This window comes from Ascaphus truei, chromosome 2, assembly GCF_040206685.1.
Source record: "Ascaphus truei isolate aAscTru1 chromosome 2, aAscTru1.hap1, whole genome shotgun sequence".
Taxonomy (NCBI): Eukaryota; Metazoa; Chordata; class Amphibia; order Anura; family Ascaphidae; genus Ascaphus; species Ascaphus truei.
The window spans coordinates 446,593,237-446,608,005 of NC_134484.1; the positions used below are offsets into that span (position 1 = coordinate 446,593,237).

At 43.0% G+C, this 14,769-nt stretch overlaps 1 protein-coding gene across 1 annotated transcript; it reads left to right on the top strand.

Annotated features, from left to right (window-relative positions):
* Positions 1–311: 311 nt before the first annotated feature.
* CRYGN (crystallin gamma N) lies at positions 312–9,828 on the top strand. The gene is made up of 4 exons (XM_075587901.1): positions 312–469; positions 3,771–4,019; positions 5,146–5,291; positions 9,591–9,828. Exons 1-4 carry the CDS (start codon positions 449–451, stop codon positions 9,724–9,726), a joined length of 552 nt encoding a protein of 183 aa, XP_075444016.1. The 5' UTR covers positions 312–448; the 3' UTR covers positions 9,727–9,828.
* Positions 9,829–14,769: the final 4,941 nt, after the last annotated feature.

Here is a 14,769-nt window from a genome sequence, read left to right on the forward strand (position 1 = left end):
TCATGAACCTCAGTTCAGTGTCCCATGCACAGGAGTTAATAGCGGATTAATGTGTAATTCTATACGTTATTAACAAACAGTGTATGGAAAACTCCCCTAAATATCCCTCTAACACACCAACCGTTCCTTTCCTTCATGTTGTCTGTTCTATACAATGTTCTGCAACAAAAGTGTTCCAAAAGTGCAGCTCTAATCAGCCGAATCTCTGCCAAGCAAATCTTTTGTTAGACTGTCTACATTATATTAAAACACTGGAATCAGCAGTGCCAGATACAGAGTATTCTGTCCACTAAGCAAAAATGTTAAACCTCCTATAGCTGTTGTATTGTTACATGAGCCTCGCGATATCAACTGCTGTCTGCACAGTGATATATATTGGGGTGTCCAACTTTTCTGTCTGTCAGATTTGTTGGCTCCCGTGTTGGTTTGGACAGCGTCCAGTAGGAAGATGTCTCAGTATTCTGGAAAAGTAAGTACATGCTTTGTTTTAATTCAAGCGAGGCTAAAAACACACACACACACACACACACGCATATATATATATATACATATATATATATTCAAACTGAATGGGACTGCCAGGGACCCCTGCTGTGTTAATCCGATGGGCCATTAGTCTCTGCAGAAATGTCACTGAAATGTTTGCAGCATGTATGCACCATGTACCTGGATCTTATTGGTTATAGCCCCAGATTTTCCAAGGCAAGTTTAAGGCAAGTGTTAGAATACTTGTCGGCGCACCTGTTGAGTCGGGTGACAATGCCATTTCAACGCCATGATCTGAATGATCATGTGCTGGCATGTCCATTATTTGGATTATTGGCATAAGTTGATCACTGCAAGTAAAGGAATAGGCCTCAACAGGGATATATAAAAAGCCCTATGGAAAACCAAACATTGTCAGATGGCCGTCACTTACTGTAGATAGGGCATGATCTTGTGAAATGTTTACATTATCACTGAAGATCCCCCCTGCATGTTAAGTCCCTAGGTCCCATCTTGTTAATACTAATATTTTAATGCAATTACACTTTACTAACAAGTACACTTTACTGTACACATTGTAGCAAAGCACAACATTTTAATACATTTGAACGCAGCTTCATTACATCTAATTTAGTGGGAATGGTTTGCAGTGGTGTTTATAGGTGAAGGATTTAAAGACCTCTCAGATCCCATCATTTTCTCCTGACACACTGTGCACGCGTTCAGGGATAAAAGTCCCAGGCGTGGATAAAGCCCTTTACTGGCTGGGGGAAAATTCCATGCATTTCTAGGCAAGTAAGGAACGTCCGCATAAATCACTCATTTGCTGTACATGTGTTAACAGCGGAGGTCAAGCCAGTTGGTCAGGCCAATCATTCCTTTTTTTGTTATATCCTCAAAACAAATGTTATATGCGGTGACTTAATAAAAACGGTGAAATGAGAATTCATTTACAGTCTGTTCAAACCCCTGCTCTGCCGGATATTAATGTTAGTCAGAGCAATGCACAGAAACAGTCTGTGCTATCTCCAGAATGGTGTAAAAGAGGCAATGTATGTGTAAGGGAGGCGAGGGAGTAAGACTTGTTAGCCTCTCGTGCTAATGCAAAATTAATATTGTAGAATAATCAGGCATGTCAAACTCCAGTCCTTGAGGGACGCAAACAGGCCAGGTTTTCAGGATATCCCTACTTCAGCACAGCTGGCTCAATTAGTGGCTCAGTATGATATCCTGAAAATCTGGCCTGTTTGCGGCCCTCGAGGACTGGAGTTTGACATGCCTTAGATTGTATACAGTAATGCCGAGTATCTGAACACACTACCAGAAACAGTAGAAGGGTGTAATAATGACTCTAAGACCCTTTAAAGAAAACTGGCAAAGTTTCGAGAGTGTGTCATTGATATACTGTACAATGGTAAAATGAATGTCCGTTACTCAGGTCCCAGTGATGGGGATAGTTCACTGAGGAATATTAATTCATTGCTAAACATGGTGATGCCTTAAAATGGTTAATGGCAAGAGATATATCCCGTGCATAGCTATATCCATCAGTATTATGTGTTTAAAAGATTACAGAAGTGTTGGGACTTCTTTATGTCTCTGTAACCCCCAAATCGACATAATAGTGTATAAGCCCCTCCAATGTCACACACGTTTTCATTTACATCTAAGTACATAAAGATGCAAAAAATATATATTCTAATATTGTTTACATTTATTCGCAACTGAAGTACTGTGGGGGTTATGTACAAAGCAGTGATAAGTGTTTTTAAGTGAGATAAGTGCTTTTTGGCACAATTTATGGCGCACTTTTTTTTAGCAATGACTGTGTTTTGATGATGAAAAGCATTTTAAGCGCGATACTGCAGTGTTATCACTGCTTTGTGAATCGCGCTGCACGCAATATTGAGAAATAAAGACATTTATCTCACTTAAAAACACTTATCACTGCTTTATACATAACCCCCTGTATCTTTTGACTTTCAATCTCTGCTCTGCCAGGTATGTAAATACTGTGCTTTTTACACCCATTCTATTGCATCAAGTGGCAAAACTGAGCAAGAAAACAAAAATCTAAATGATAGGAAAATATGTTAAAGGAGTATTAGGGTATTTTAAACTACTTTTGACCCCACAGCAACAGGACCAGTGAACAGTTAGTTGATTCAATTTTCAGTTTCTTGCCCTCATTTTTTTCCCTTTTTACCGAGCTGGTGTTAACAAATCTATGCTCTAAAAGTATACACAAAATTATATGTGCGCTGTAAAAATATATTCAACTTCAAGATTGTTACCTTAGTCACTGATGCTTAATCCAGGGGTTCTCAACTTCAGTGCTTAAGATCCCCCAACGGGTCAGGTTTTCAAGATATCCCTGCTTCAGCACAGGTGGCTCAATCAGTGGCTCCCTGCTTCAGTGCAGGTGGCTTAGTCAGTGTCTCAGTCAAAGACTGATTGCGCCACCAGTGCTGAATCAGGGATATCCTGAAAACCTGACCTGTTGGGGGGCTCTTGAGCACTGAAGTTGAGAACCCCTGGATTAAGCATCAGTGACAAAGGTAACAATTGTGAAGTTGAATATAATTTTACTGCGCATATATAATTTAGTGTATATTTTTAGAGCATAGATTTGTGAACACTGGCTAAAAGGGAAAGAAATTGGGTCAAGAAACTGAAAATTGAGTCAACTAAATGTTCCCTTAACTGTCCTGTCGCTGTGGGGTCAAAAGGAGTTTAAAATACCCTAATACTCCTTTAACCCATTGTTCTTAAGGACATAGAGTTTATTACGTGACCTGGAGCTCAGTGGTAATATTTCTGCCTTCGAAGCAGGTGATCTCATTTTGAATCCTAGTGAACTTGGCAAAATACTTTTATCTCCATGTGCCTCGTATACCTAGATTAGATTGTAAGCTCTAGAGCACGGGTTCATTCTGCCAGCAAAATTCTATGTACTGCGCTGCGTGGCCTGTCAGTGCAATATAAGAAGAAAAATAATTATTAAGTGATTAGATAGATGACAATGTGCTATGATTATGTTCAAAGTATATGCATCAGCTTTTTATATTACAATAACTTTGATTGTTGCACATGGGTTAATCACCTATATCCTGGATAGAGACAGCAGAGATATAAAATAATTTTGAAGAAAGTATCTGCAAATAACTAAATACAAAACAGGTTCTCTTTATGCACAGATTCATTTTGCACAGCTAGCACATTTTTACACTTCCTCTACACAAACTGTATTCACCTGGACATACACTTTTCTCCTCACTCTCTAGATCATTTTCTATGAGGGGAAATGTTTCACAGGAAGGAAACTGGAGGTCTTCGGGGACTGTGATAACTTCCAAGACAGGGGGTTCATGAACCGGGTGAACTCCGTTAGAGTAGAGAGTGGATCCTGGATCTGTTACGATCACCCTGACTTTAAAGGACAACAATACATCCTGGAACGAGGGGAATATCCAGACTTCCATCGCTGGAACGGTCACAATGACCACATGGGCTCCAGCAGACCTGTTAAAATGGTTAGTGCCGTATTGAAATATGACATCATCTTTCGTTCTGCTCTTTTTTTCACCAATCGGCATTGGACCTGTTGATTTTTTTATTTGCGTTTCTATTTAAAGTAATTCATGTTTGAAATTGCCACTGTACCCCTTAAATGAGCGTGTGCAGCACATAATGATATCCATAGCAGTATGTCTAGACAGTTCTAGTCTCTATTGCTCAGTCTCCATCCAGAAAATAAACATGTTGTCCAGTCAGCCATCTTGGTTTAGGCGTATCAGTGAGAGTTAGCATGAGGTACTGTAGTTAACATAAGTCTTGAGACGGTTAAAAACAAATGGTCACTTTTACTAATACAGTATTTACCTGTACATGTTGAAAATGGAACCTGATCATCAAATGCTCATTTCATCTTCTTAAAACCCGATGTAAAACAGCTTGTTAGAACTGCTCTATTCCAGGCAGCAATTTCATTTACAAACAAGTAAAACAGACAAGCTTTTGAAGATTTGGACAAATTAAATCCCTCTACCTTTTTAAAAATCAGAATGGCTGCTGAATACTTCTGGTTGGCTAGAAGAGGACACATTCTGTGCCTATACATTCCTCCACCGGCTCACTAAGTGAAAAGCCTAAAGTAGAACACCTATAAAACAAGCAGAGCTCTTTTCTAAGTATTCTGGCTGCCTTGTTGTGTGGAATCCAGGCCATACGGAAGTTTATGGTGCAATATGTACAGTAGTAAAACATGTACCATCTCTGGACTCCAGGTGGCTTATCATAGTGATATTAAAGAAAAAAACAGAAGGGAAGATTGCCTTTTAACATTACAGGTGTACCAGAGCTATTGACTATCATTAATGACTATTCTAGAGCATGTCTGTAAATGGCCCTTGCACCTTTAGTACAAGAAAAAATAGAAGATTGTTTGTTATTTTATACTACCCTCAGCAAAATATCAGGTTGTGTGAATCGCGTGTTGTCCTATTCCTGTAATCCAAATACAATGTCACTGTTGTTTATTAAAGGATTTCCAACCCTGCAATGAACATAAACGCTTAGGAAAATCTTCTGCAGGGATTATTTTTGGTGCCGTTAAAGTGAATCCCTACCAATGCAGCCCTGTTTTTCTTGCCTTTGCAGCATGGTGAGCATTACAGACTGGAGCTGTTTGAGGGATGCAATTTTACTGGCCAGTGCATGGAGTTCTGTGAAGACTGCCCATTCCTGCAAGGACGGGGATGGAACAAGACTTGTGTCAATGCAATCAAAGTCTATGGAGATGGAGCGTAAGTAACACACAGGGAGAAGCATGAAAGGTTATGTCCCGAATGGCCCACCCATGAGCACGTGACTTGTGTATGTGTGTCATGGGAGACCAGGCCATTTACACCTTTTTACCAGGATCATGCATTGAGCAAAACAAGTTAATGAAATAAATTGTACATTTAGTCACAGGAATAGGCAAACACACAATGTTACACAAAAAAACAGCAAAAAGACACACATACTTGGGAATTGGGGTAACAACCTAGACTCTCCTAGGTGCAGGGAATTCTATCCCTGATCACAGTTGCAAAAACAGGACAGAAAATATTCCAGGCAGCTTTTCGCTGAAGCAGCCCTTTTCTTGCTGGAGACTTACAACTGGAAAACTCTGGAGAACACTTTGGAGAACCTTGGAGAACTAACAATCTCATGGCCGCAAAGGGTTATAATACCTCTGACTTTCATTACAGAATAATGCCCCCCCCCCCCCTATCAGAAGCATGAGAAAAATCTCTGCAGCTAATCAGAGACAAGCTGGTAGGCCGCACAGGGTTACCTGGAAATCTGAATGAACCAAGGGGCATGGGAAATTTGGCACTTCTGGCCCTTGATTCCCTCAATGCCACCCATGGTGATAGGCCCCAGCCAGTCTGGTGGGCCAAATGGAAATTCAAAGAGCGTCCATTGATCTGAGGATGTGGGTACTTGATTTCTTCCCTCCTGTCCAAGTGGTTTTGACACCTCAGACTTCCTCTCTGGGTTTTGATCCCCACTGTATGAGTTGACACAGTGGCACTGTTTGAGAATCCCAGCTCATTATACTGTGCACAAGCATATGTTTTAAAACACACTGTTTCCTAAAATATACACTTTATTAATATCCTAAGTCTTTTGGTTATAGGAAATAGAATAAGAAGCTGTACGTTATTTCTTACTAGTCATATTCCCCATACGCTGTACAATAAACTTAGGACTGGACTTTTAAAAGTCCCCTCACAATCTTGTAGCTGGTGATTGGAGTACCCCCCAGAACTCCTATACCGGTTCTGGGTGACCTGGGCATTTACTGGGTATCCCCATTAACCTAGCAGCCCCTTGACTGTGTCAGGGACACCTCACATCCCTCTGCCCCCTTTACCTTTCTGGTCTGTGCTGAAGCAGGGAATTTGGCGGTGAGTCGTGCAACCGTTTTCAAGGGACGATTTTGACCGGAGGTCTGTGCCTATATGTCCCCGGGAATCAAGTCAGATACATTTTTGGTGTGGCCAACAACTCTGGGCCCCGTCTACCTAGACACAATGTGACAACACTTTTACCACAAAACCCCCCTTGAAACTCATAGCCTGAGAAGCTCCACTGGTTAGCACTCCTGGAAAGGTAAAACACACATACATTCTTTATTGTTGCACAATCACATACATTTCATGTACAGCCAATGAGTCCAAGAGCTGACACTCTAAACCCACAAATATGGTTCAGAGGTAACCACCCGGGCATAATACCTTTATTGATGGCCTGGTTACCCCTTCACCATGTGACAAGGATTAATACACACCGCTATCCAGCTGCCTCGCTTGTCTTCCTGTGGGGTCCCTAAATTGAGTAATTTGAGTAATATCTCCCCTCAATCTGTTACAAATATAACGTTAAATCGCTGCCACCACCAAGGATAAAAAAAAGTCTTACTGCTAGGGTACTTGGTTTCCTGATTACTAGGAAAAAATAGTAAGATTAACACAATCTACTGTAGAAAACTGTGTCTAAAAATGTTGTTACTCTCTTTAAAATGGGGAACATACTAGGAAACCTCCCTCTGACCAGCCCTGTTCTAAACTTAAACCCAAAGGGATTATATAGCAACACATTTGCATCTTGTGTTCCCTACCCCCATTTCTCATGAACTCGCTTACAGAAGAAGAAATGCATGGCCTGTGGGGTACTAAGAGGCTAAATGCTCCACTACTACAAGCCCCAAAGTTACCAAAAAGTTTCCCACGGTCTGAGGTGGCGTTAACCCATGTCATGATATACTGTGATAGGATTTTCAAGTATTCAATCCTATGTAAAATATAGAATATGCTGTGATACCAGCACATCAAATGTCACATCTTTATATTGATGTAATTAGGATTGACTAGTACCTTAAATTCCATAGAGATCACAGTGAGATTAGAACCCAGTGTCTTCCTTGTTCATCTATTCTTTGAATGCGAGATTCTTAAATGCACATAAATGTAGTATTTATGTGAATATGCGGTGGGTTTGTTCAGTTTCTCATGTTTATTATTATTATTACTACGTATTATTATTATTATACTGTCACCAGGGCTGCCACCACTCCAGGATTCACCAGGAGACTACGGGTTTTGGCCATGTATCTCTGGGCCACGGGTTTACCTAGTAAACCTCCGGGTGGCGGAAGTGGTGTCTCCCGGCATCTGCCCCCTGCAACTAGTGCCAATATGGCTGCGCAACGTCAAATGGCATCGTGTTACCTTGCCAACGGAAACGCTACATGACGTAACGCCCATTTCCAATGAGACGCTATGTGACATAATTACGTCACGCGCCGTCACGTTGCCATAACAACGTGACATCACGTGAGGCCTAGGCACCATAAGGTGTCCCGTTGTCAAGGCAACTTGACGCCACGTGACATTGTGATGTCACGTAGCGCCCCATTGTCATGGCAATGCAGCGCCATGTGACGTCGCGCAGCCATATTGATGGGAGTTGCTTCAGTAGAAGGTGGCAACCCTGACTGTCACAGTGAATCAGAATTGGACACTTTAACCACCTTTGTATCGTATGGAAAACATTCTGAATCTGGGGTCCTCAGTAAATTTGCTTGGATTTCATTTCTTAAGAATAAATAATAGCGAGCATGGAAGCAGTTTGGGGTGAGCTACACAGAATGCACAGTGTTTGTCATTGGAATCATTGCTTTTGATCTTTGTGCAATGTCAAGAATTTACACACACATTATTCCTGGATTATTTTAAATCATAAAATACCAGAATATGGTACAGTGGGTGCTCAGTTATCCAACAGAATGCGTCCCGCAAACCGCCGTCGGTTAACGGACCGTTGGAAAGCGGGTCCAATGTTAATCGGCGGTGGCGATTGTCAGATACGCGAATTCGGCATCAGATAATGCACCCGGAGACTGCATTGTGCGGCGCCGGATAACGCGTTCGACGGTAAGCGGAACATCGGATACCGAGGAATACCTGTACTATACATGAAACAAATGTTCTGGACATAACGTAAATGAAGGGAGACTGAAGTCCTGGACCAGAAGAGCATGATATCTAGAGAGTAGTACGGTAGATCTAGATAGTAGTATTATTGATCTAGATAGTAGTATGATAAATTTAGACAGTAATATAATAGATCTAGATAGTAGTAGGGTTGATCTAATTAGTAGTAGGGTTGATCTAGATAGTAGTATGATAAATGTAAACAGTAGTATAGTAGATCTAGATAGTAGTATTATCGATTTAGATAGTAGTAGGGTTGATCTAGATTGTAGTAGGGTTGATTTAGATAGTAGTAGGGTTGATTTAGATAGTAGTAGGGTTGATCTAGATTGTAGTAGGGTTGATTTAGATAGTAGTAGGGTTGATTTAGATAGTAGTAGGGTTGATTTAGATAGTAGTAGGGTTGATCTATATGGTATTAGGGTTGATCTAGATAGTAGAAGGGTTGATATAGATGGTAGGATGGTTGATCTAGATCAGTGGTGCACAAGCATTTAAGTCTGCACCCCCCTGCCTGCTCTCCCCTTTTTTTACCTGTTCGCCAGCGTTTTCTGACATCATGTGCCATGGCAACGCGACATCATGTGACCCTGCAGTGTCATTTGATGCCACGCTGCCATGGCAACGCCGGAGACCATGTATGTGAGATACAGAGGCCTTGCATTCTCCCCCGGCATTTAATTTAAATGTAAAATGATTATTTTTTTATCATGTAATTGTAAAGCATCAGTTCCATTAAAATAAACGTGACTTAAATCTTCTAAAAGCACAGCACAGACATGTTCACTGTGTATTGAACACCGGCTATAAAGAGACTGTGCGAATAAGGCCAAGAATATAGCTACATCACAGAAATAGGACATACTTGAAAACGAGAGGTAACTCTCAATGTACTACTTCCTGTTAAACATTTGATAAATAAATACAATGTGCTGCAACAGCAAGGAAATACTTCCCCTCTAACATACTTCGCTCCTCATGCTACAGCAGTACCTGGATTTTCATGATTTTGTTTTTACTTCCGAGACTCTAATTTGCTGTTCCCTTGTGTCATTTTAGCTGGGTGCTGTACGAAGAGCCTAACTACCGTGGGCGCATGTACATTGTAGAGAGGGGAGACTACCGCAGCTTTAACGAATGGCAGGGCCAGAGCGCAAACATCCAGTCTATCCGACGAGTCGTGAATTACTTCTAACCAAAGCGTTTTTATCTCTGCTCTGTCCCAGGGAACAACAAGTGCACAGTAACATTTACCTCTTCTGACTAAATGAAATGTCCAATAAATTCTTAAACTGTGTTTCCCGACTCCCGTTCTTACTCTAATCAAAATACCACTTGTCATATATCAATATCACATCTCATACAGGTCTGCAACCCTGCTTTTCCCCATTATCTTTTAGCATATCGTGCTCCCACTGCAGCCAGGGATTCTGGGTAATGACATGCAAATGAGCACACAGTGTCACCTTCAGCTTCAAGTCCATTTTAAAGCTGCAGTTCAAGCAATATCCTACGTGTGTGTTTTTTTTTTTTAAATAAATCAGTTCATTACTATGAGAAAATACTTGTAGCATTTAAAAAAAAACTATTTTAAAGAAATTTTTAATGTATTCTAATGTAACAAGCATTTTTGTTCCTATAGCAACCATTTACAAAGTCACATCCCCTGCCCCTTATGAAGCAGCATCTCCTTTTTGAGTCCTGCCCTCTCTCTAGCAGTGAACCAATTGAATCTAGTGCCTGCCTGGTCACATGATCTTCCTCACAGAACGTTGGCTGTCAGTGCAGCAGAAGAGGACCCAAGATGCATTTAGTGAACCCCCAGCCGAATCTTCAGCGATCGATTACAGGAGAACGGATCGATCAGCAACTTAGCTAATCACTTGTCAATGTGTAGATTGTATTGATGCACATATTGAATGAAAAAAAAACCGACAGCTTGAACTGCAGCTTTAAAATGGATCCCTATAAGCTTATGCCCGCTGCATTAAATAGGTTTTCAGCACAGCCTGGGTTAAAGACGTGCAAAAGCTACTCACATACAGCCCTTTTGACCTTTTGGGTCTCATCAGTGTGAGACTGGTTATACTGGCTTTATACTCAAATTAAAAAACGTTTCAGACGAGCTTTGTTAGAATAAACGGTTTACACAATAATACTGTATGTAGTGAGTGCCATCAAAGTGAAAAAATATACCACGTCACTGTGACTCAAGCTTGTTGTATATGATTCTTGGGACTCACCGTTGCAATAATTCCTGGAAGTGAGAGTCTCAGATTCCCCAGTCCAAACCTCATGAGCCATGTCAGAGAACGAGGCCTGCAGTTGACTTGGAAGCCAGCATGTTTCCGGACCCTTATGCAATGACAAGAGCTATCTGTATCTGTATAGATTGTGTATGTTTTCTTAAGAAAACAAAACATAACCAGAGTACAAACTATTAAGGTCACCATGAATCTTACGTGGCCGCTGTTGGAGAAAAGAAAACCCAAGCTCAGATCATTTTGTGTGTTTAGGATTTTTTGATTAGTCAGAAGGCTAAGTGTAGTTTGTGAAGCGCTGACGAGGTGGGAGTAATTGAGAATAATGTTCATTTCTGCCAGATCACACATCCCCCATGATAATCAGCAGACAGTTACGGACCCTCTGTGATCCTTTAAGCCTGATTAGTGGGGGGAAAAAAAACAGTTTGGGGACCAGTTGTGCATATCATTCCTTTCGTTCAACTTTTACTTGGTTTGGACAGTAATGAGGTAATGTAGGAGCTTTGTTATCATGAATAATTACTCCTTTTTGGACTTATCAGCCCATGGGGGCCAATTACATGATGGTAGCCAGAATTTCTCTAAAGAATACAAACATAATTGGGTGACCTCCTGGCTCCAGATTAGCTGGGGCAGGTTAAGTCTTGTTTTTTTTTGTTTTTTCAGTTTGTATTATTTATCTACCATCCCCATAGATTTCTTATTCGGGAAACTTCAGTGTGTGCAGTAGAGGGGAGAGCTACAGTATAACATAATTACTGGATGAGCCTGCTTGTGATTTTCTGGTTTCTAATTAACTTCATATTACAAGGCATCCTGAAGGTAACTGACTCCTTCGTTTATATTCTGCACGGTTAGTAAACCCAGTGTTCTGATCCAAGATAAATACTGTTATTAGTTTGTGGCGCAAAGCAGTGTCACGTGATTATATGTTGTATGAGGACATGGGGCTGGTAGTTTTGTAGAAGATAAAGAGTGAATAGGAAGTCTGAGCAATCTCTAATGATCAAAATAGATGACCAGGCACTGAAGTGATAAACAGGTAAGATCAGAGAGACACTGAAAGCTGGGGTCATGTGACCATAGCAGCCCAGGCACTTTAGGGTTAATGCTGCAGGGGGAGAGGAGTCCGAAAGAATGGCAGACACTTTCTCTGTATGCATGTGTATGGGTCTCTGTATGCATCTCATCCCAGCCTCTGTCTAAAAGCTGTGTTTAAAACAGCATGCATTGGCTTGAGGATTGGCTTGTGTAATACGAGCTTGAGACAAAAGGTGGCACTGAGTGCTCATTTGCATGTCATTTCCCAGAATCCCTTGCTGCAGTGGAAGCGCTGTATGCTGGGTGACAATGGGGAAAGACAGGGTTGCAGACCTGTCTAAGACATGCAAATGAACATACAGTAATATTTACAGTTGCTATATATATATATATATATATATATATATATATATATATATATATATATATATATATTGTACATTTTCTCTCATATACACACACACATATATATATGTAACGGGTATTCCCCCTACCCCAAACGCAGATAGAGTACATATGAGGGGGAACCTATATGTTACCAGGTGTGGTGCGTATACCTGCAGGTTCACAGGAGGTCTGAGCCTCCGCTAGTGAGAGCCTGGGGTGAATCCTCTGGAATGATCTTCTAATTACAGCGCCTCCACCTGTGCAGGATTCTAGGAGTGTAGAATGTCCCCTATACAGGACCCACATATATGAACCACATACACCAAGGTATATATAACACAGGTTTACTATATGGGCAAATAACACAATAACATCACATCACATCATACTGTATAGCAACACAGCCGTGTTACCCTCTGCCACTAGCTGGCAGCTGTAACCTTGCCCCTAACTGGGCTATACCTTTACACCCCCTTCCCAACCCCGTGTCCAAAGAGTCCAAGCCCACCCAAGTGTGGGAACAGGCCTGTCACATGTGAGGAGCAAGTTAAAGTTGGTGCACGTGTGGAAGGTTGTAAATTCCTGCCCAGGTGTCTCTACACCTGGGTGTCTTTGCAAAGGGTCTACTGGCGCCGCTTGGTCCAGCGCTGATCTGTACCTCTGCGTGGGATGGGGTCCAGCCGGACGTCCCACCGTAAGGACAGTCTCTGGATCAGCAACACAGCTTACAGGAACATGCAGCAAACCCTTTCACTGGGTCCCTGCACTAAGGAACTACACAGGGTCTCTCCCTACTTTAAGGAACTGCACAGGGTCTCTCCCTGCTCTAAGGAACTGCACAGCTGAAGGGACACAGGGTCCTTACCTAAGGGCCTGTCCTTATGAACACCCACCCTCACTAGTGGGGAGTCAGGGCCTCAGCTCTAGCCCGGGGATTTCTGGCCTAGGGCAGAAGCTCGAAGCTCTCTGCTCCCCTTCCTTCCCCCACTGTCTCCTTAGCCTGACTAACTCATGTGCTTCACAGTCTGCTTCCTGACTCTGCACACAACAATGTATCCTTCTCCAGCAGGAGAAGTTGCAAGCTCTATTGGCTGTTTGACTGCCTGTGACCAAGGTGAAAGTGCAGTCCCCAGAGGCTGCTGGGAATTGTAGCCCTTTATGGCCCTCTTTAACATTGGGGCCGTGTGTGCGCACTATAATGGCTGCCGCTACTCTCCATGGAGCCTGTGCAAACCTGTAATGGCCGCTGCATCGCCCTAACTGCGCATGCGCGACTTCTAGGGGTCCTTCCTGCCTCCCTACACTTTCCTGCGCTAGGTGTAATGGCCGCCGCTGCAATCGCGCACCGCGCATGCGCAAACACGCACAAGATGGGGGCACCCTGTCACTGATGCCACGATCACCCTTGCAACTGCCTGACATGGTGCGGGGGTACCCGCTACTCTGCGCAGGTGAGGAGGGCTAGGGGGGACCCTGCTACATATATAACAGGGTATGTCCCATAATACCTCTCGTTCCCTTCCAGAGGCTTCCAAGTGGGAGTATCAAAGTTAGTCAGTCTTCCCCATCAGGGGAAAGCATGCCCACCCCAGGCTTAGGCCTGAGATGTTGAGGCTACCAAGAGGTGTTGTGGTGGGAGCTGATGTCCTGAAACCCGGGAGTCCATCACAACTGGAGGCGCTGAAGTACCACCACCAACAAGGAGAGAAGGAGAGAGAGGAAGGAGAGAGAGGAAGGAGAGAGAGGAAGGAGAGAGAGAGAGATAAAGGAGAGAGAGAGAAGGAGAGAGAGAGAGGAGAGAGAGAGAGAAAGAGAAGGAGAGAGAAGGGGAGAGAGAGAGAAGAGGAGAGAGAGAAGGAGAGAGAGGGAAGGACAGAGAGGAGAGACAGAGAGAGAGAGAAGGAGAGAGAGAGAGAGAAGGAAGGCGAGAGAGAGGAGAGTGAGAAGGAGAGAGCGAAGGAGGAAGAGAGAGGAGAGAAGAGAAGGAGAGAGAGAGGGAGAGAGAAGGAAGGAGAGAGAAGGAGAGAGAGAAGGAGAGAGAGAAGGAGAGAGAGAGAGAGAGGAGAGAGAAGGGAGAGAGAGAGAGAGAAGGAGAGAGAGAGGAGAGAGAGAGAGAGAGAGAGAGGAGAGAGGAGAGAGAGAGAGAGAGGAGAGAGAGAGAGAGAAGAGAGAGAGGGAGAGAGAGAGAGAGAGAGAGAGAGAGAGAGAGAGAGAGAGAGAAGGAGAGAGAGAGAGAGAGAGAGGAGGAGAGAGAGAGAGGAGGAGAGAGAGAAGGAGAGAGAGAGAGAGAGAGAGAGAGAGAGAGAGAGAGAGAGAGAAGGGAGAGAGGAGAGGGAGAGAGAGAGAGAGAGAGGAGAGAGAGGAGAGAGAGGGAGAGAGAGGAGAGTGAGAGAGAGGAGAGAGAGGGAGAGAGAGAGAGGGAAGAGAGAGAGGGAGAGAGAGAGAGAGAGGGAGACGAGAGGGATGAGACGTCGGGAGGAGAGAGGAGCAGAGAGAGAGGGAGACGGAGAGGGAAGAGTCGGGTAGAGTAGAGAGAGGAGAGAGAG

What these genes read in the sequence shown, in the direction of transcription:
- CRYGN (XM_075587901.1), top strand. Translation starts at nt 449, where the DNA reads ATGTCTCAGTATTCTGGAAAA. An exon ending in TGTCTCAGTATTCTGGAAAA is followed by an intron (nt 470 to 3,770) that starts GTAAGTACATGC and finishes CTCACTCTCTAG; the next exon opens with ATCATTTTCTATGAGGGGAA. An exon ending in AAAGTCTATGGAGATGGAGC is followed by an intron (nt 5,292 to 9,590) that starts GTAAGTAACACA and finishes GTGTCATTTTAG; the next exon opens with CTGGGTGCTGTACGAAGAGC.